General features: G+C 40.4%; 1 protein-coding gene across 1 annotated transcript in view; it reads left to right on the top strand.

Annotated features, from left to right (window-relative positions):
• Nucleotides 1–20,805, top strand: part of LOC121518830 (short transient receptor potential channel 4-like) — a 46,959-nt gene extending 26,154 nt beyond the window's left edge. The window contains exons 7-15 of the mRNA XM_041801470.1: nt 11,205–11,541; nt 14,665–14,804; nt 14,901–15,101; nt 15,218–15,339; nt 15,500–15,695; nt 15,785–15,979; nt 18,229–18,270; nt 18,650–18,739; nt 19,670–20,805. Coding sequence (XP_041657404.1) covers nt 11,205–11,541; nt 14,665–14,804; nt 14,901–15,101; nt 15,218–15,339; nt 15,500–15,695; nt 15,785–15,979; nt 18,229–18,270; nt 18,650–18,739; nt 19,670–20,344 — 1,998 coding nt within the window. The 3' untranslated portion in view covers nt 20,345–20,805. The remainder of the gene's footprint in view (nt 1–11,204; nt 11,542–14,664; nt 14,805–14,900; nt 15,102–15,217; nt 15,340–15,499; nt 15,696–15,784; nt 15,980–18,228; nt 18,271–18,649; nt 18,740–19,669) is intronic.
• The last annotated feature ends 2,049 nt before the right edge of the window (nt 20,806–22,854 follow it).

Genomic DNA, 22,854 nt, shown 5'->3' with positions numbered 1-22,854 from the left:
ACCTCAATCCAGATGAGATTTTGTGACTGGACTAGAAAAGGGCTGTTCACGCCCCATTCCTGTGTAACATGACAAAGCTTGAGCAAGACTGATTGAGATCTATCCACACGGACTCAGACTTCTTTTTATGTGTTTAAAGTTCTTACTTGAGTGCTAAATTTATATTCACAATTTAACATTTTGTTATTAAAATCAAACACAATCAGACATATTAAAATGTATTTTTTGCTCATTATTTAATAATATAAAAGTGCTTAGCTGACACCAATTTAAATATAAGAAAACTTGAGACAAAGATGGATACAGAGCCAGACTGCAGTATAGGACAGGAACAATAAGGGAGAGCGCTCTATGCAGATCTGGTATAAAGGGAACAGGCGTCTAGTTTATTAGCACACAGCTTTCATTAATTTGATAACACAGGTCTGAAAATCTCACAGCAGCGTCATGAATCTGCCTCAGATTTTTCTTAGGGTCTTCTTCTTCTTCAGGATGAATTTTAGAAAATCTTAGGAAGATATAAATGAATGAGGCTCACTGTTTCTAAAAATGTAGGACATTTTTGATGCAGCCCTGTGTTATTTCTGAACTGAGAAATACAAGCTTGTATTTTAGATAATTCATCTGCATACCAGGGCTGCAGAGCCAGTCACAGTTGCATCATTAGCACAATATGAGCACTTGTAAATATGTTGGAAAAGTCTGAATTTATCATAGTAGATAAAAATATATTTATGTAAGCCTGCAATGCTTTCTATGGAAGCCCTGAGAGGACATCAGCTGTTATCCTTCCCATGATAAGAACTTGATTTTAAATGTTTTTTACGATCTTGAGCTATTAACTCATAATTATGGAAAAGCCATTGCCATTGCCATTGCTATCTCAAACTAACACAATAACTAAGTTCTATTGAATACACAGGTCAGGCAAACGGATGAGGAAGCAGACACAAGAACCCCAGCAGAGTTTTATAATCCATTCAGCAGTCTCTTCTGGGAGTTCTGCTTGCCTGTCTCAGCCGCTGCACTTTCAGAGCTGCTGCCTTCCTCCGTCATCCATCCAGTTGTTTAGTAATCGAAACACAGATTGGCAGACGAGCATGTTAAGTCACAGAAAGGGCAATTGGGAGTCGTACAAGTGCACAGGTGGACAAGATGATGGACGGTCCCCTGTCATCCCCATCGCTGGCAGTAAATCTGTCATCACACACACTGTAAACACACATCTTCTCCTGCTGTGTGACCTGACAGCTCCTCCATGCATCTCCTCTCCCAGGAGTGTTTTAATTACCCGCTGATGTTTCAGGATGGCCTTCTCCTGAATATTATCAAAGACAGGTTTCGATTTCTCTGCAGGTTTGATGGAGGACAGTGTTTCATGATGTGCGTAACAATCCACCCAGCTGCCCTTTTCAAATGATAAATGTCCCATTTACCTAAACGGGTTCGCTCTTATTTCATCGGGAAATTATTCTGCTGGAGATACTTATTGTGTTGTTGTGTGTGTGTATGAGTACACCAGAGTGTGTCTCTATAATAGAGTGCTCTGTTGATTTAACACAAAAATGTCTTTAGAATATTTTTTCTGAGAAATGTAGTTTTAATGGCATTATTTTTTCAAATGATGCGTATTCATTGAAGTATTTTAAACCGGTAATGCATTACGTTTCCAAATAAGCATTTTTTTTCTAAAATTGAATTCAATTTGGCTTAATTGTAATGAGATAATTTACCTGATTTAGCCTCATTTCCTGCTTATTGAAAATAATACACTTCTGCAAAAAGAGAAATGCTTGGATCAGCGCTAGAGTTGATTGCCTCTCAGTTGAAAGGTCGGGGTTTAGATCCCTACTCTCTGCAGTCAACGTATCCTTGGACAACACACTTAACCTTAAAATGCTCCCAGTACTGTTTCAGTGGTGTGAAATGGGAGTATTCATTACTAATGGCAAAAATGGTAAATGAACTTGAGCTTGTATAGCCTTTTTCTAGTTATCTGACTACTCAAAGTGCTTTTACATCCCAGGTAACAACCGCCCATTCATACTCATTCACTCATTCACTCTTATTTTGGTTTGAGACCCTACCAGGGACTAGCACAGCCGCCAACATAGTTCCCATGTTCAGAGGGACACACAAACCCCCCCTTCCTTCTTGAAGGGGCGAATGAGATTGCAAGGTCAAACAGATGAAATATTCATCAGGAGGGTGTCTTGGCTCAGCCTTGGAGACAGGGTGAGGAACTCGGACTTCCGGATGGAGGTCAAAGTAGCTGCTGCGCCTCTGCATTGAAAGAAACCAGCTGAGGTGGTTCAGGCATTTAATGAGGATGCTTCCTGAATGCCTCCCTGAGGTCTTTTTAGGCACATCCAACTGGGAGGAGACCCAGGAGAGACCCAGGACTCACTGAAGGGATTATACTGTATATCTCATCGGCCTTGGAATCTTCCAGGAAGAGCTGGAAAATGTTGCTAGGTAGAGGAATGTCTAGGTTGACTTGTTTAGCATGCTGCCACCATGACCCGGCCCCGGATAAGTGGAACAAAATGAATGGATGGATGGATGGATGGATGGGATGGATGGATGGATGCCCATGGACACTTCGACATGTGAGCTGGGGATCCAACCCACGACCTTACTTTTGCAAGACGCCCAACTCTACACCTGCACAAAAATTAAAGAAAATTTGCTGTTCTGATGTGAATTTATTTTTCTTTCCAGCACCTCTGTTCTTTAGTGAACAGCTCATTGATTTCCAAATAGGATACCTGAAATGTGTGAAGCAATAAAGCATTAAGGACTTTACCATAAAATTGGATCTTAACAAGAGTAGAAGTAGAAGCAGCCATGCTCACTGTAGGTAATAATGCCTCCTGCTGCAGCCTCCTGAGAAAGGAAAATGGTATCTGTACAGAACAGGCACACATACACATACAGTGGTATTTACTGTGATCGCTTTGTACCTTTGACAGAAGATCTTTAAGCCAGACAGGTTTTGCACCCTGCAAGGCATGCAGGGTTAAGTGGACCCTCAGTTCGGCTGGAAAGGCTAGTTTGATGTTCTTTTGCAGGAAGCTGCTATTATTTCAGGGCATTTTGTCTGTGCAGTGATCACCACTTATCTTTTTCAGCAATTTTACAGACAAACACTCAAGCTCTTATAATTGGCATGACATTCAGCCTGAATGTGTGATTTTCTCTTTCTTTCCCTTTTATAGTTCTGGCTGTTGATGAGAGATGCACTGAGTCATGACGAGCTTGTTTTTGACCTTCAATTCAACAAACAGAAGGATGGTTCTCCTCCTAGTCCTGTGTAGTGCAGTTTGCACGTTTTATCCTTGCATCTTTGTGTGTTTTTCAGCCTTGCTGCTGCTGTGCTCCCGGGGTTTAGAAAGCCAATTTATAATGGTCTGAAGAGAAATCTCCACAGGCTCTCCGTTTGGAGAGCAGAGCTAACAGAGCAGGCTGCGCTTTGATGCAGCAGGAGGCCAAATCAGATAAATATGATCAGTAACACATAAGCATTGAAGAGACGATTATACCCTTCACCCCCAGAGGGTTTTCACACTAGATTACTCTCATTTGCGCTCATGTACTTGTAACAGTGTAGGTGAGTTCATTGAAGATTCACAGTGAGGACTGAAACAGAATGCTGGAGATTCTCACAGGCACCAGAGGAAGGTTATCAATTTTACCTGGTGTAGTTAGACATTGCCCTCTTGTGATGTGCCATAAAAACTGCAATTCAGTGATTCGGGATGGTTTATAATGCCTCCATTAAATGGTTGTAAAATTGCAAAAGGAAGAAGTGTTGTAGTGAAGGCCCATTAGCCCTCAGTTATTGGAGCTATTCACTGAAACAAATATCTTTAGTCAGAGGTGAATCACATGTGTTGTCACAGCTACAAGTTATGATATAACTCTACTTGTTCTCTGCATTGAATGGTACTTATGTATCTTTCCACAGCATGCAGCATCATCTATCTGATGTATGGGAGGATGATAGTCTTCCTGTCTGCAATAGTACATTATATATAAAGCTTGTGCTTGACTGAAATGCACTTCTTAGTTTGGACACTAAAGGCAGTGTTAGTGTAAATTCTTCAGACAAATATATTGACAAGAAAAAATTGTTGACATGCTTTTTTATGACCTAACTCAGATTAAAGCATAAATGCTAAACATATTGACCACCAAAATAATAAAATCTCTTTGATCATAATGCCCTGATGAATAAAGGCTAAAGCAGTGGTTCTCAACTAGTGTATCAGGGCCAAAAAATTGGTCGCAAAGCCCTTCTCAGTGGGTCACAGATGTATGCCTGAGGTAAAACTGTCTATAAGACTCCTTGAAGACATGCTCATTTTGTCCTGTTTTTTTGTTTTGTAACATTGTTTGTACTGTCTGAGGTCCAAGCTCTACTATTTTTATGAAACAAATCTAATTGACTGAAATATACTACATTGTCAAAAGTATTTGCTCACCTGCCTTGACTCGAATTTGAACTTAAGTGACATCCCATTCTTAATCCATAGGGTTTAATATGACGTCGGTCCACCCTTTGCAGCTATAACAGCCTCAGCTCTAAGGCTTTCCACAAGGTTTAGGAGTGTGTTTATGGGAAATTTTGACCATTCTTCCAGAGGCGCATTTGTGAGATCACACACTGATGTTGGACGATAAGATGTTCTGTCGGATTGAGATCAGGACTCTGTGCAGGCCAGTCAAGTTCATCCACACCAAACTCTCTCATCCATGTCTTTATGGACCTTGCTTTGTGCACTGGTTCACAGTCATGTTGGAACAGGAAGGGGCCATCCCCAAACTGTTCCCACAAAGTTGGGAGCATGAAATTGTCCAAAATCTCTTGGTATGCTGAAGCGTTCAGAGTTCCTTTCACTGGAACTAAGGGGCCAAGCCCAGCTCCTGAAAAACAAGCCCACACCATAATCCCCCCTCCACCAAACTTTACACTCGGCACAATGCAGTCAGATAAGTACCATTCTCCTGGCAACTGCCAAACCCAGACTTGTCCATCAAGTTGCCGGAAAGAGAAGCGTGATTCGTCACTCCAGAGAACTCGTCTCAACTGCTCTAGAGTCCAGTGGCGGCGTGCTTTACACCACTGCATCCGATGCTTTGCATTGCACTTGGTGACGTATGGCTTGGATGCAGCTGCTCGGCCATGGAACCCCATATCATGAAGCTCTCTATGTACTGTTCTTGAGATAATCTGAGGCCACATGAAGTTTGGAGGTCTGTAGCGATTGACTTTGCAGAAAGTTAGTGACCTCTGCGCACTGTGCGCCTCAGCATCCGATGACCCCGCTCTGTCATTTTATGTGGCCTGCCACTTCGTGGCTAAGTTGCTGTCATTCCTAATGGCTTCCACTTGTTATAACCCCACTGACAGTTGACTGTGGAATAATTAGGAGCCAGGAAATTTCACCACTGGACTTGTTGCACAGGTGGCATCCTATCACAGTACCACACTGGAATTCACTGAGCTCCTGAGAGCGACCCATTCTTTCACAAATGTTTGTAGAAACAGTCTGCATGCCTAGGTGCTTGATTTTATACACCTGTGGCCATGGAAGTGATCAGAACACCTGATTTCAATTATTAGGATGGGTGAGTGAATACTTTTGGCAATATAGTGTATATCCAAAATGTGGGTGGCAATTCTCCTTGAGGATCTGATGATAGATCCTGTGGCTCAACCAGTTGCAAACCACCAGGTTAAAGGATTACTGCAGCAAATGATTATGCTTCTTTGCTCTACTATCTGCTCCCTCTCTTGGTCTAATTTGCAAAGCCCAGTTTGCTGATCATCTTCAATCTCCAACACTCCTGTCAAGTTTGACAGCTTACTGCCATGGAGAAGAGGGTTATTGTTCTTTTGAAAATATTTAAAGTCAGAGTATGGTTTAGAGAGCAATGGACTTTGTATTTACATTTTGAACATCCTATGAAGCAGCTTAGAGTTCAGCAGATATACATTGCTCGTCAGTATGAGTGTGTGAGAGCTTGAACAGAGCTTTTATGTTGCTAATACAGCAGACAGAACCTGTTTACACAGAGTTAGGAAACCTCCTCACTTGTCCTCACACATTCTGACTTGAGAGCACTTTGTAGGTACTTTTTGACAGTTTACTGTTGAGAGAAGCACAAGAAACTTTCCAAACTGTACTTGAGACCAGGAAAAATCCTTTTTGAGTTTATCTTCACATGCCATCTAAAATCTGACACTTTACTCTGGCGAAGTTTATGAAAAGACCGTGACAGAGCGAGGGAGGGTGCTATAACACAGGAGTTTGATATGCTGCAACTTTTTCGTGCAGGAAAGCATCTACATGCTGTCTTTTCTAGGTTAAAAAATTGTGAGCAGGATATATAATACATTAACTTCTTATTTAAACAGCATGTTTTCCCCCATGGTTATGTAGGGTTATTCAGTTCTATTGACGCCCATGTGCTAGGTTTGTTCCCTAATTTTTATGTTATTAAGCTCATTTTGTTACCTCATTAGCATCAATTTCAGTGCTAAAGATATCATGCTGATTAAGGCAAAACATCAAGCAGCTCAATTTTATCATGTTTACTCTTGGTAAGACGTCTACCGAGGGAGCAAACGTGTTACATCTATGAATGGATCACCTATTGACTGTAAAAGTCTAAATACCATAGGCTGAGCCAGGGGGTGGGTTTCAGGGCTTCAGCCCCCAATGTTGTTCAAATCCTTGATCTTTTAGCTGGGTAGAAAATAGTTAGAGCTGAGAGTCATGATAGTGTAATGGAAAAGAAATAGACGGTAATAAAAAACAACAAAAACATGTAAACTTCATTCTTGTAGCCAAACTGATTAAATCAAACCATTTCTATAATGTAATAGTAGGGCTGTGACGATCGCAATTAATTTAGATCCACAATTAGAGCATTACTCTTTTAGATACCAATTAATCATATGCCTGATTGTCTCTTTCATTACACTATGGTTAAGTGTAGTGTCTTCCTGCATCCAGTGATGTAAAATAAGTTCACCGCTGCTCCCTAATTTCACTTTTTAAAAACCTCACAGACAGCTCAGTGGACAAGCTGAACATCACCTGAACCCTGTATTATCAAACATTCATTTTTTTATTGTGGCTTTTTTCTTTATTAATCCATAAAAAGTTCCTTTTTTCGTGGTTAAGTTCATGTTAACATCTTTAATCTACTTATAATAGCAGGTCTAAGTCCAAACAGGAAGTAAAAATCCCAAATCAAACAAAAAGTTTTAAATGCAAAATAGTGTAATTTCAAAATGCAGTTAAAAGGATGCAGTTAAACACAGTGAACAACAGGAATTCTGAGATTAATCAAGATAAAAAGTGTTAATCATTTGACAGTCCTACTTAGAATTATAACAGTCATTCTTGGTTGTCAACAGGATGGCCACACAACAATAATCTTGCAAAGCAGATTATTTGCCAGACTCCATCTCTGTCATCAGGCAAATCCATCTTGAAAAGGTTCAATGTACAACATTTGAGTCGAACAGAACACTGTTCAGTCCAGCCAGCTTTCTTTAAGGAGAATAAGGCGGTAGTTATGGGTGTGTAGTTATAGCTACCAGCTGTTTGCAATGGATGCCTACAGGGTGATGATTAGCTTGGATGTAGCTTCAACGTAACGGCAGTTTTATTCGAACTGGACTGTGTTTCTGTATGAAATGAAGAGAAGAAACAACACTTAAAGCTTTCATTATTGAAAAGATGTTTCCGCTCTTCTGCCAGCCTGTTTCAGCATGAGTCTGTGAGCGTTACAGGGTGGTGGTTCCTGGAGTGGGTATATACAATTGCTACTAGTGGAGTAATTATCTTGGATATCGCTAGAGCAGTGTTTCGTTAGAACTGGACAACATTTCTTTATTAAAACAAGGGCAGAGAGCAATGCTGAATGCTTTTCGTGAAAGAAAAGATGTTTTTGGTCTTCTCCAGGTCTGCTTAGGCATGGGTTTGCCACCTTTACTGGTAGGGTTTGCTGGTGTTTCCAATGAATGCAGCTGCTGTAGTTATTACCTTTGATGCAGCTGTAGGAAAGTGGCAGTTTAGTCTGACCACATTTTTTTAAAACAAGTACAAAAAGTCACTACAAAAGCTTGTCTTGGCAGAGAAGATGCTTTTACATGTCTACCAAGTGGCCTTGGCATGAATTTTATTCACCATTGAGCTCCACCATTCACAACTACGACAGCGGTAGCCTGTTAGCTCCAGAGAAACGCATGCATACACCCTTATGTGGTCTTGTTGCTCCGATTGGCCCTTCATGAATGTGACTGATAAAACATTCCTCCATTTACTTGAATATTTTTTGCAAAGGCTTTCTATGGACGCTTTCCCGATGAATGTGAAACACATTCATGCAGTAGATAAATGAAACAGTATGTGGAGTGTCAGGTTAACGCAAGGATGAGGAACGATCAAAAACGATGTTGGATTTAAAAGATGTTGTGTAAGTGGAACTGGACGTCTTTTCTTGACTGAATTTTTGGCTGATTTGTTGGTATTTAAATCATTTGTATTTAAGATTGTTGGAAAATAGAGCGTTTAACTGCCTGCTAAACAAATAATTTCCAGGGCGGCATGTGCTTGGACATTCTCAATTTTGGGCTAAGGCCTGGATGTTCAACACAGTTAGCTCTACCTTGGACAACTACCATGAAATTCTTAAAGGGATGGCAAAATCTTGCTGGGTATTAACTTTTAAAAGTATTCCCTTTTCCATGCCTCTGTAATACATTCCTGCACCTATGGGTCATCATTACACTTTAGGTGGATCTTGTTATTCTATGATATTGGTCATGCTCAAATAAGCCATATAATTATAGAATATATCACAGGGGCTTATATTGTTTTCATTCTTTTTTGTTCTCATCATTAAAGTACTGATGTATGACTGACCTTCATAATCCAGGCTGTTTCAGAGATCATATCTTTATGTGGCATTTCTCTGCCTCTCTCTTAAGTCATTCATGAAATTCATTCCCTCTTAACTCCATCTTTGCATCTCCTCTCAAGTTTTGTGTTGTAGTTAAAAAATGGAAATTTGAGACATTCAATTTCAGTCCCATAGATAGGGATCTCTGGTTCCCATGGTAACAAGGCTGCAGAGTTGGTGAATTGGCACCTAATGGTGCTAGTCGCCAATCTGACTCTGATACTGAAACTGTGATATTTCACACAGTTGTGTACCTCTGTGTCAACATGTACATGTGTGCTCGCTTAGATTCATTTATGTGATAATGTGGTATGCGCTTCTTTGTTTGTTTGTTTTTAATGACATTGTTTCCCAGATTTCTGCAGATTAACTCCAGATGCTGCTGATGCTTCAGACCATTTGGCTGAGGCAGACCAAAGCACATCTGCATTTTTGATGTAATGACATTTTGGCCTTGTTGATGCTAAACCTGTTGTCAGTTACCCAGAGGACCATGACATTTACTTAGTCAATATTTCCTTTGTTATTCTTTTCACTTTTGCAATCACATAAGGCATTGATCTGACAGAAACACAAAACATCAAACCAACCAAACAACAAAGAAGCTTGTTCATGCTGATTCATGTCAGAAACATTTCTGTTGGTTAAGACATAGACTGCTGTCTGCTTTAGATGAAGTCTGATTTATTCTGGCTTTTCAGGAAGTACTACCTTAATGTCTTTAGAAAACCAAAAGAACTGTTATGGAGTTGACATGTTGATTACCTTTGCCGACCCTACAGCTAAGTAGTCCATCAGGACAGGGTTTTGATGACACCTTTCTACGACATAAAGACTTTCAATTTTACTTCTCATCTATGAAGCTCTTAATGGTTTAGAAACATCATATACCAAAAAGCTCATAGTGCCTTGTCATCTAAAACATTGTACCTCCTGAATGCATGCATTTATGTGGTATGTAGAGTCAGTAACACTCAGATTCAGATTATCTTTGTTGTCTCATTAAGGAAAATGAGTCTTGCAGCAGGAGAACGCACAACACAATACGGCACAAGGACATCATCAACAGTAAAATCATTCTTTGTTTGAACAGTATGGGAGGAAGAGCTTTCAACAATCATGCTCCACTTGTTTGAAATCTTCAGTTTGGCTCCAGCAGGCAGACACCCTCTTCTGTTTTGAGAGTACACTCTTCTATGCCAAAGCTTGAAGTCAGGGCTGGCTCAAGCTTTGACCAGGCCTGGGGGGTGCTACAATTTTATGGTAATCTTAAATCTCTGTGCTACAATTACTACTTATATTTTGGCCTGTTCAGGCATTCTTCTTTGCTCATCCTCTCAAGCTCAGTCAGGTTGGATGGGGACATCAGTAAACAGTCATTGTCAGGTCTCTTCAGATGTTCGAAAGGGTTCCAGTCAGGGCTCTGGCTGGGCCTCTCTAGGACATTCATAGTAGTTGTCCCTAAGACACTCCTATGTTCACTTGGCTGTGTGATGTGAAGGTGAACCTTCAGCCCAGTTTGAGGTCTTAAGTGCTGCAGAACAGGTTTTCAATGAGGACATCTCTGTACTTTGCTCCATTCAGCTTTTCCTTAACCCTGACCTCCATCCATCCATCCATTTTCATCTGCTTATCCGGGGTCAGGTTGCAGAGGCAGCAAGCTAAGCAAGTCAACCCAGACATCTCTCTCCCCAGCAACATTTTCCAACTCCTCCATAGATAGATCGATCTATCCGTCTCTGTCTGTCTGTCTATCTATCTATCTATCTATCTATCTATCTATCTATCTAATCAGTCTAATCTAATCTTGTGGTCAAGATGTTTTGCCTGTTAAAAGTTTTATTTTCTGTTTCCACTGTTTTAATTTCATGCTTGCTAAAATTATGTAAGCAAAATTGTTCTGAATTACATGTGGAGATGCATTATCATAACTTTACTAATTGACTGATCTCTCATTGTGTCCTGATGAAACCTGCCAGCATGTGCACTCTCAGGTTTGCAGGGCTTAGATGGGAAATTGCTGCAGGTAGAAACTATCCTGATGCAACTTGGACAGTGTGTTCTCTCTCTGTAAATCCTCCAGATTGCCTCAGGCTGAGATGCTGTCTCCCAGCAGGCTACATGCTGCAATGATTCCTTAAGTTAGGAAAGTTATTTGAGGCCATTTTATCCCTGTAGGTCAAAAAGATGAAATATATAACTCTTTCTTTCCTCTTTATTTAAAGTTTGTAGCTCAGCCAAACTGCCAGCAGCTTTTGGCGTCCCGCTGGTACGATGAGTTCCCCGGTTGGAGACGTCGCCACTGGGCTGGAAAGTTCATCACCTGCGTCTTCATCGGCCTCCTCTACCCCATGTTTGCTCTCTGCTACCTCATGGCCCCCAAGAGTCGCTATGGCCTCTTCATCCGAAAGCCCTTCATCAAGTTCATCTGCCACACGGCGTCCTACCTGACTTTTCTGTTCCTGCTGCTCCTTGCTTCTCAGCACATCGTCACCACAGAGCAGGACAGACAGGGCCCTGCACCCACCACTGTGGAGTGGATGATCCTACCTTGGGTGCTGGGTGAGTAAAATGGATGAGGACTGGTGGGTTTGTAGTTCAAAACAGTTATCCTATATGTACTGAAACAACAGCATTACATTACCCACTTTTCGCAAGGTTGAAGCCATTGCAACCCAACACCTTTGTGCTAGCTTTAATTGTGTTAATTCCAGACTCAATCTGGTCTAGAAGCCGCTTCACATCCGTTACCCAGGCTTTCTTCAAATGTTTGACCCCTTGGGCCCATAGTTGTCGTCTTGGCTGAAACAAGTTCTTTTTTTATTAGCTAATCATCAAAAACTGTGACTTTAGCTCGTTTGCCTTTCAGTGGCTGGTAGAGTGTTGGTTTGTGTTTTATTATGGTGGAGAGGGTTAGTGTAGGGCAAAGTCCCCCACATAGCTATAACTTTGGGTCCCAACCCAGCTTTTTTTTTTTTTTTTTTTTTAGGTTTATTTTGGGCATTTTTATGCCTTTTTTTTGATAGAGGAGGATAGTGGATAGAGTCAGAAACAGGGACGAGAGCGGGGGGGGGACATGCGGCAAGGGGACCCAGGCCAGATTCGAACCTGGGCTGTCCGCGTACATGGGGCGCGCCTCAACCACTCAGCCACCTGCGCCCCCTCAACCCAGATTTTGAAAATAAGTCAGTTAGTCCACCAGCCTGGCCTAGACCAGTGGTTCTCAACTGGTCTAGCATCAACACCCACCACCACCTCATAACCATGACCCAGATTTCTGAAATCTTTCTATCATAACCAAATGCTTTCAATAAAAGCTGTGGCAGTTTGGACTTAAGATGGAAGACAGTAATGAGAGAACAAAGAGATGAAGACATGTCTTTCAAAATAAAAAAACATCATAGACTTTTTGCTGCTTCTTTTTTCCCTGGTAAACATCCAGGACACACTGAAATGGCTTTGCGACACACTTTTGCGTCCCATCCCACCCGTTTGGACCAAAGACCTGGAGTAATATGTCTCAATACTAGCTGAGTGTTTTTCCCGAAAAAGTTTTGATTTTGCTCTGATTTTTTTTGGCTTTGATTTTATTTTTTGCATTGTTTGACCTTTCTTCTTTTGCCCTGGCCCTTCACCATCCCTTAGGCCCCACCAACCCACACCAAAGGTAAAAAATAAGCGCAGCTGTTAGTAATACCTTTTTTTGTGAACCAGATGAATCATTGCCATTCCACCTCAGTGAGACTGACTTGTAATAAAAAAAATAATAATGGATTGTGGGTGTCCCATGGGACATCATGCTCTTTTGAATAGTCAAAAAATGGATTTAATTACCTACAGTCATGTAACAGCTGACATTAACACTTAGCTGACTGTTTTGAATACTTACTTTGGCTTTGTCTCAAAGTAAATATTTGGTTATCAAATATGTTGACATTAAAAAATTGGGAAAACAATTCTGATACCTTTTATTAAACAGCATTTAAGTTTCACACATGGCACAAATGGTCCTGAAATATTGCCTGCTTTGTGAATAGGATAAAAGAAATGCCACAAACATTTCCAGGTTCCAATTACTGCTCAAAATAATTGGGTTCATGACTAATTGTTTGCTACAAAAGTATAAAAATGTGGTGTAATTGGGTGAATGCTACATGCAGTGTAAAAGCAGCCTGAGTGACTAGAAAAGATTAGAAAGGACTAGAAAGATGATGACGGTACTCCATTTAAAACCATAAAAGTAAGAACTACTGAATACAACAGCGTAACATAGTTTACATCTTGCAATAACAATGCGTTTCAGGCATGACTGCACTATAGTGCTGTGTCTATGCATTCGCTGTTTTCGCTGATATCAGAACTCCCTTGCCCTCCTCACATGCAAACAACATTTCTATGGTTCTCTTATCGTGACAAGGAACATGCTGTTTATTTTGTCCTTAAAGGACACAGTGATACACTATTTAGAAAACAGACAGCAGTTATGGTTAGATTTAAAAGACGATTTAAGATGACTTACGAGAGAGTTGTGATGTGTCCTTTGTGGATGAGTCAGTTTGAGGAGCTGGCTCCTTTTGTGAATGATGGGAATTGGCTTCCATTTGAGAGATGATTTCTGTTTTCTAAATGACTTAGTGGATGGCAAAATGGTACCAAATGAAGAGTCATTTGGTAACTAAAAGACTTGCTCTTACTAAGCTAAGCTAAATGATCTACTCCTTCTTAAGAAGTGGGTGAACTCTATGGAGACAAAAACAATAAATGAGTATACTCCATAAACCCGTGTATACCCTGCACTACACCACTGCTTCCACACAACCAATCAAATCTGGATGAAGGCATCCCAGACCACCTCATAATGCATTCTCAGCTGTCAGATATCAAACCATTTTCAGTTTGCATTAAAGTACGTCTACACAAAACATTAAGGAGTACCACTTGGTATACAAAAACCCAAAATGTATAAAAAGCTTTGTCAATAAAACAATCTGTTAATAATAAATAGGGTCATAGGAATGTTATCACTATCTCTGTGAAAACCAAAACACATCTGCATCGTCCGACACACTCGGCTGCTGTCGTAGCAGCTCAGTTTGACAGCACAGAAAAAGAAATTTCGTGCCATCTTTTCTCAGCCTTGGCTGCTACCACTGCTCCTTTTGTTTTTTCACTTACCCAGTAAGGTTGGGAGGCAAGCCCAAAGTGGGCCTTTGGCACTGGTATCAAGAACCTGACTATGAAGTCCCTAGTCAGGAGTTTGATCGTTGATGTGCTGCTGTTGATGTGTGCTAGGGACAAGAATTTAGGCACGTCATATGACACACCATGACGTGGCACAACCGTCCAGTGCCGCTGTGTATTGAGTTTTTGAGTGATAGCTTACTTACTCAAAGCATTACAATGGGCCTGAAAATAACTCCAAAAGCTGAAGGCCCTTTGTTCCATTGATAAATAAACATGTATTTTCAAATGCTATTTCTGATCTTTTGTTGTGATGAATCAGAAAGGGATGTTGAATGTCTATCCAAGCTTGAAGTCGCTTTAACTGTGAACACAAAAGATGAGACAATTTTTGCACAACCATGGATGTTTCAACTCTTTATTACTGTAACTACAGCTTTCATCAGAGTCCATGATGTGAGGATATCTATAAAACAAGTGATGATTTAATTTTGTTATTTCTAGGATTCATCTGGGCAGAAATCAAACAGATGTGGGATGGAGGATTTCAAGACTATGTCCACGACTGGTGGAACCTGATGGACTTTGTCATGAACTCTCTTTACCTGGCCACTATCTCCCTCAAGATTGTAGCCTACACTAAGGTAACTAGCTCTCTGTAGACAGCTCTGTAATAAACTGGTGTGGTGTAACTGTAACATGCTCTCAAAGTGTCCACCATCTTCTTTTTTCTTATTCAGTACAGTGGTAGTAAACCCAGGAACCAGTGGGAGATGTGGCACCCAACGCTAGTTGCAGAGGCTGTGTTTGCTATTGCCAACATATTCAGCTCCCTGCGCCTCATCTCGCTCTTCACAGCCAACTCTCACCTGGGGCCACTGCAGATCTCTCTGGGGAGGATGCTGCTAGACATCCTGAAGTTTCTCTTCATCTACTGTCTGGTAAACACACATCATAGTTCACAGACATGCAGGAACACAAAATACCTTAAAGTTAGGCAGAAATATGAGTGAGAGAAACTGAAACACGTTCACTGAAACAATCTCCGTTTCTTCAGGTTCTGTTGGCCTTTGCTAACGGGCTGAACCAGCTCTATTTTTACTACGAGACGAAGGCTTCAGATGAGAGAGGAAAATGCAAAGGCATCCGCTGTGTGGAGCAGAATAATGCTTTCTCCACGTGAGTCTTAAGCCGTGTGAGGGAAAGCCTGTGTTGTAAATGTAGGCTGTGGCTGTATGCATGAAAATTTTGATTTAAGACAGTGTAGATCATTTTTACTAAATAACCAACCAGAGACAAGACAAAATATTTACCTGAGAAACCTAACTGTCTCTTTCAGATTATTTGAGACGCTGCAGTCCCTCTTCTGGTCGATCTTTGGCCTCATCAGTCTTTATGTGACCAACGTGGACGCAGACCATCAGTTCACCGAATTTGTTGGTGCCACTATGTTCGGCACCTACAACATCATCTCTCTGGTGGTGCTCCTCAACATGCTCATAGCCATGATGAACAACTCATACCAGCACATCGCAGTGAGCCTACATCAGAGGAATAAATGATGCAACACAGACCACTCTTTGTACTGGCAGTGCTTCTCATGTTTCTGTAATCTCTATTTCAGGATCATGCAGACATTGAGTGGAAGTTCGCCAGGACGAAATTGTGGATGAGTTACTTTGAAGAAGGCGCCACCTTGCCAGCTCCTTTCAACATTGTCCCCAGCCCTAAATCCTTCTGGTACCTCATGTGCTGGATAAAGAGACAAGTGTGCAAGAGAACAAGATCCAAGCGGCCTGAAACCTTTGGAACAATTGGAGTAAGTCTGGTTTCAAACACAGATTTACAGAAAATTAAAATAAATTACTTTCTGGGTAGAAAAGGCATCCCTAAGTAAATGGGGCTGTCCCTCTTCCCCCATGTGACACTGAGGATAGTAGTTGCAAAAGGAGGGGTTCATGTAAAACAAATAATGTCTGAAACATTCTAGTCTAAAAGTTAAACAAACTGAAGCAAACACTGACCTGTTAGTGTAAACTTTGATCTGAAAACAACAAACTAAGGAGTCTGGCTTCACTCTATTTTTAGGAAATCATTTCTCCACTCTATAGTAAGACAGGATATAGCTTATTTGTGCTGTGGTTAGATTAAGAAAGTTGTGTATGTCACCTTTAAATGTAACATGGTATGTCAGGAATCTAATTTCATACTCAATACACGTCTTTATTTTTTTACAATTTGTAATGAAGTAACTGAGAGGCAGTATCATCAAAACGGCATATGTTAACATGTATGGTAGAGCTGAACTAGGGTTATAGATTGATTGAGCTATTTAACTGTACCCCTGTCCTTGTCCTAGTATACGTGCTCAGTAGGAGAATCAGGTTATTGATGGGAGAATTTCCATCTCTGCTACAGTATAGAAACATGTCCCCTATCACCTAGTTGCTGTGGATCTTCTTCCTGTTAACCATCCTAACAAGTAAGCAAGGAGCTAACTAGTTGTGTGTCGGATGGTGAAAACAAATGCTACAACTTTACAGCTCTTTACATTTAATACACTTCACTTAATATGTAAAACAAATGGGATGAATGCTATAGTACCTCAGGTTTATGATGATATCTGAAGTCAGACAACAGCACAACTCCTGTTCCATGCCTTGTCCGAGTCCAGGCTGGGAACCTTTTGCAGAATGCCTAGTTCATTTTAGGTCTGATTGAGATGTGTGCACGCAAGAGTAAATCCGTTGTAAACTAGATTACCTAGATATGTCAGTATGATTTTTAGGAATTTGATTTGGTTGGATTTAATTCAGACTAACATGCAAATCTTTTAGAGCCGTTTGGCTGCAGATGGTAGACTTGTAGACAAATAATGTGACACGCCGTCTCTGTCAGAACAGAAGTGCCATTAAAAGAGAAAAGGTCGGCGCGCCGGTAGTCGAGTGGTTAAGGCGCATGCCATATACGCAGGCGACCCGGATTCGAATCCGGTCCGTGGCACTATTTCCTGCATGTCTCTCCCCACTCTCTCCCCTGTTTCCAACTCTATCCACTGTCCTATCAAAAAAAGGCCAAAAATAAATCTTTAAAAAAAAAAAAAAAAGAGAAAAGGTTAGAGGTCTAACCCAGGGGTAAATTATGTATAAACCTGTAGATACATAAATGGCAGCTCACTTTAGCTTTGTTAGCTAAGTAGCTAACATTACTAGGTAAGCCAACGCAGCTAAGTTAGCTTTAGCAAGTTGAACTTAAGCAAACAGCTTAAGCTACTGCAGCTACATATGCTTCGCAGATAGCATAGCTATGTAGCTTATGTAACTTATGTTAGCTTCTTTGTGAGCTTAAGCTATGTTAGCTATGTAGCAGATACAGCTAACAGAGCTATGTAACTAACATGAAGGATGAGCTGTTTTTCTTGTAAGCAGACTTTTTACTCGACTATTAAATGTTTCGTCATCAGGTTTTTTTCAGATCAGGTGCTCAGCTTTTACCTTTTGTATCCTAAACCTAAACTTAACCCTTACCTGAACAATAATCGTTTGATAATCGTTCGATAATCGAGGTCGATAATCGAAAGTATAATTTGATTTTATTTTGAAAGTTTTAGCATGTATTTCCATTCGCGCAGATGCAGCATCTCACAGCAACAGATGAGAGGGGAGTCTGAGAGCTCTGGTCTACAGCCAGACCGTCTTGAAATCTTTTCAAGGAAGCTAGACTTGAATGGGGTTGAGCTCCAGTTGCCGCCTCAACAAAGATTTGGATAACCAAGATTAGCATGTTTACATGCATTTTAAAAGTCCAGTGTTGGTTCAACTAACACAGTAATTAAACTTTTTCTAACACCTTGTAAACTTTGGTTCGGCTTTAAATACTTTACATTCTTATACACAAGAAACCTGATTCAATTGCCAAAGTATTAGGGCTGAAACACTCCATGGCCACACATTCTGCATACCACAGATAGCAGGATTTAATGAAGATGTTTGATACTGTAAAGAAAAACCAAATGTTTTTCCCTCTCTCTGTAAAACTCACCCTTTCTGTCTTGTGTTTTGTGTGTAGAGAAGAGCAGCAGAGAACCTGAGAATAAACCACCAGTATCAGGTAAATGCACCCTTTTGTAAACAAACATGATATTGATAATGCACTGTAGTAAATTATAATCATAATCCTGCTCATTCTTAGTCTTTATACACTTCTAATTTCCTCCTGTGAATAGAAAGCTTTAGCTTTGTCTCCTACAACAGGCCACACTATTACACTCAGTGGGATATCCATCACTATTCACTGTAGGACATTTTCACAGTGTCAGTATCTGCAGGTAGTTATTTCGGCTTTTGTTGTCAAACGTCTTTTCCTCTCGAGTACATGTTTGTCATTTTCTACCTGACATGCTGATTCTGAGTCTTTAGTAAAAAGAACATTTTCAGTGATTATAGCAGATGATGACATCTTTGTTCAACAGTTATTTTCTCTTGTGCAGGAGGTTCTGAGAAACTTGGTGAAACGTTATGTGGCTGCAATGATCAGAGATGCCAAGACAGAGGAAGGCCTGACAGAAGAGAACTTCAAGGTAGGAATATTTTCCACTGAAAAGAAAATACAACTTAAAATAGGCATAGGTAATATTTCCCTACTAACAGTGCATGCATACCTACATATAAATAAAAGCAGTTGCAAATAAAGGCTAGAATTATCCGAGCTCATCTGTTTTATTTTTGCATTCATAAAGCAGCTTTTAATGGAGAAAGAGGCTAAAAAGATTTACTTTAAGATACACTTCATATAAAAAGCATTCACCACCTAAGATGATTTACCCTTTTATTTATATTATAAAACAATAATCCACTGTTGAAGAAAACTCACACTAAATGTTAATTAGACTTTGCCAAAAGGCATGTGAGAGACGCCATGGTCTAGTGGAAGAAAGTTCTTTGGTATGATGAGACCAGAATGATGCTTTGGCGGACACCAAACACAGCACATCAGCACAAATATACAATCCCCATTGTAAAGCACAGTGGTGGCAGCATCATACTGTGGATATGCTTCTCTGCCCTGAAAGGCTTATAAAGGTAGAGGGTGAAATGAATGTAGCAAAATATAGGAAGACAATCTTATTTTGTCTGCAAAAGAACTATGGGGAGATCTTGGGAGAAGACTGGTTTCCAGCAAGATAATGACTCGAAGCATACAGCAAAAGCTAAACAGAAATGGATTGAGGACAAAAAAGTGAGTTCTGTTGGGCTTATCAAGGTGGATCACTGATCATTTGGCAGCTGTAATTTGGATCTTATATGCCTTGTGAAGAAAAGAAAGTGCCCCGTTATTATTTAATGGATAGCCCTTAATTCTCTCAGTGCTGACTAGCTTCAAATGGAAGTAATCATTTGCTGAGTGCTCAGCAGATACTGACAGCAGGGACCAACAATAGAATTCATTGTTCGATGGAAAGCATTAGGTTGTTTACTAGTGGAGCTAACATTATGCATCTCTCCCCCAGGAGCTCAAACAGGATATCTCGAGTTTCCGTTACGAGGTGATGGGAATGGTGAAGACCGGAAAGCCAGGACTACAGGGGGCTAAAGCCAGCGGTAGCTCAACAGATTCCAGTCTTGCCTATCCCAACTCCTCTCTCAAGGTGACTCTCAGCCCTCAGAGCAGCGAGACAAAAAGCAAACCCAACCGATTCAAGATGACCACATCCATCCTGAAACACTGCAGCTCTGTAGCCTCACCCAGGCCGCCTGAGGCCTCTAACGGCCTGCCCAACGGACTCTTACCCGCGGCATCAGATGAGAGCTCAGGCGAAAAGTCAAGTCAGAGGAGAAATTTTCCCAAAGATATCACTGACTTTGGTTTGTTTCAAAAACGCCACAAAGGCGGTAGTGAAGACGCAGCTGGAGCAGGAGAGATTTCTAGAAACATATACTCTCTGTCAGAGGAAGCAGGGGATTCTGACGGCTCTGATTCAGAGAGAAAAGAAACAGGTAAGGATGAAAAAGAAATGCAAGAGACAGAAAAAATGGAAAAAGATTCAGCAAATGAGGACAAGGATGAAAACAACAAGGATGAAGGTGGAGAAAGAGAAGCAGAAGAAAAGGACACAGAAAGTTCCCCCTGCAGTGACTCAACAGCTGATGGATGTTTGTCAGAGTCATCCAGAGAGAAAGAGTGAAATCTATGAACATATCTACAGGCCATAATGTTGGACTTAAGAAACAAACACTGACAATCAATGCAGGCTTAAAGTGCGGATGTGAATGTTTGTTTGCCAAGAGTCTAACTTTTCCAGTTACAGCTGAACTGATCAGATTTGATTTTTAGAGACTCAGGGAGGACTTTGGTTCAGGTGTTTTAAACACAGATGTTAGCAGCAGAGATGCAGCCAAGCTTATCAAAGCTCTGCAAGGGTTGGATTGTATGATAGTCATTTCATTGTTTCTCATTTCTTGCAGATGATTTATTCCTGTCATCACCTTGTCCTCTTAATTCATCTATTTCTCTCAATTCTATGGTAGCCTACAAGGGAAAATGAGCTGCAGCAGTGCAAAGAGTCTTCAGAATAACTCTGTGACCGTTGAGTGGTCATTAGAGTAAATCTGTGACTGTTGAGTGGTCATTAGAGTAAATCTGTGACTGTTGAGTGGTCATTAGAGTGACTCTGTGACTGTTGAGTGGTCATTAGAATGATTCTGTGACCGTTGAGTGGTCATTAGAGTAAATCTGTGACTGTTGAGTGGTCATTAGAGTAAATCTGTGACTGTTGAGTGGTCATTAGAGTGACTCTGTGACTGTTGAATGGTCGTTAGAGTAAATCTGTGACTGTTGAGTGGTCATTAGAGTGACTCTGTGACTGTTGAGTGGTCATTAGTGTGACTCTGTGACTGTTGAGTGGTCATTAGAGTAAATCTGTGACTGTTGAGTGGTCATCAGAATGATTCTGTGACTATTGAGTGGTCATTAGAGTAAATCTGTGACTGTTGAGTGGTCATCAGAGTGACTCTGTGACTGTTAAGTGGTCATTAGAGAAACTCTTTGAGAAGTGCTGAAAATACAAAAAAAAAAAAAAAACAGCTGCATGGCTAACTGAGCTAATTTGCTCATAGCAGTTATACACAGCAATGATAGATGCATTAGCAGTTTTCTCTCTGTAAAATGGGATCAATTTCAACTAAAATGTATTGATTGTGCTCATTTTGGAGTTCACAACGTTCATGAAAATCTCAGTTGTTGCAGCTTTTGTCCTTGTAGACTTCTGTAGAATCCCTCTTCCCATGGGTCTATTTCATTCATCATTCACTGTACTACATCACCCTCTCTCTACCTCTTCGCCTTCCCTGTTAATCTCCACACTGCTTTATCTTTCTGCATCCTTATCTCCTTTTAGAGCAATAGCTGTGTTCAGTTTTTGACCCAACTCTCTGCCTTACTCTCTCTTTCTGCACTTTACTCACTTTGGCTTACAGTATCTCAAAGATGTGTCAGACTCTGGTCATGCAGTGACAAAAACACAATTCTCTCAATGTTTTTCTATGCAAAAACCTGGACAGGTGGCTCTCATTCTTCTGAAGAAGACCACAGGACATTTAACAGGCGACTAATTCATGATGACACTTCTCGTGTGACTGTCAAAGAAAACGCTGAGATACAAATATGAAACGCAACCCTACAACCTTTAAAGGCAACATATTATTCATGTTTTATCAATCCTAAAAGAGTTCATTTTTATTTTGAACAGATCTGCTGTTTTTAAATGCTACTACCTTTAGATGTCATGTTAGTCTGAATGAATGATGTTTTAGAGGTTAAAATTACAATAAATTGCACAAAAAACATGGCTTTTTTTGCTTTTCTTCAATGAAAGGTGCCTTGTGAAATGCCTTGTTTGTTTATACTTTAAAAAATGTTGAGTTTGTGTACAGCTTTTGAATGCTCAGAAGAGAAAACTTTTCTCAACTATCTCACTGTTAAAACAGATGAAAATAACACGGTTTGAAAACCAACATATGGAAGAAAAATGTCATCATCTGCCCAGTTTCCCTCCTGCTGACTTGACTTCACTGTTTCCCGCTGATTTTCTCTCCTTTTTTTGTCTCTTTTCTATTGCCGTTGCTCGATGGTTTGTAAATTCTATCAGCAACGAGTGACAAAGCAAGTGGAAAAAAGATGAAATATTCAACAGATGATGCAACTGCGCTCCGAGTGTGATCAAAAGGCCGAGCTGAAATTCTCCTGGGTGTGTGATGGATCTTCCAACTGTGCTGTACCAGACTGCCACAGCAACACAGAGAAACCAACATACAATGCCCAAACTAGCAGATTTATTGCATGTATACTCACAGTATTATATGGCTTTTCTTTTTCATGTAAAGCTCCTGTATGAAGTTTCTGATTGGATATAAAGCAAATACTGTGTATGTTTGAATGTCAAAAGAAAGCAAGCTTTTGTTTGTTTGCTTGCTTTTTTTTTTTTTTGTTTTAGTTTGTTTTGTTTGAGAAAAAAAAAACATCTAAAAGACAAAAACAGCAGAGATGTTCATGGCACTGTTTCCTCCACAGGGGGTGCCAAAGTCAAACAAACAAGAAGTTCCTCACAGGAGCTTTAAATATGTTTTTTTTTTTTTGAGGAACTTTAATATCAGTGTTAAATCCTTTTTAAGTTGATTTCGTTGCCCTTATACAAAG

The sequence above is a fragment of the Cheilinus undulatus genome, linkage group 12, assembly GCF_018320785.1.
Source record: "Cheilinus undulatus linkage group 12, ASM1832078v1, whole genome shotgun sequence".
NCBI lineage: Eukaryota > Metazoa > Chordata > Actinopteri > Labriformes > Labridae > Cheilinus > Cheilinus undulatus.
The sequence above is the reverse complement of the archived record's forward strand: the minus strand, read 5'-3'. Positions and strand labels throughout refer to the sequence as shown.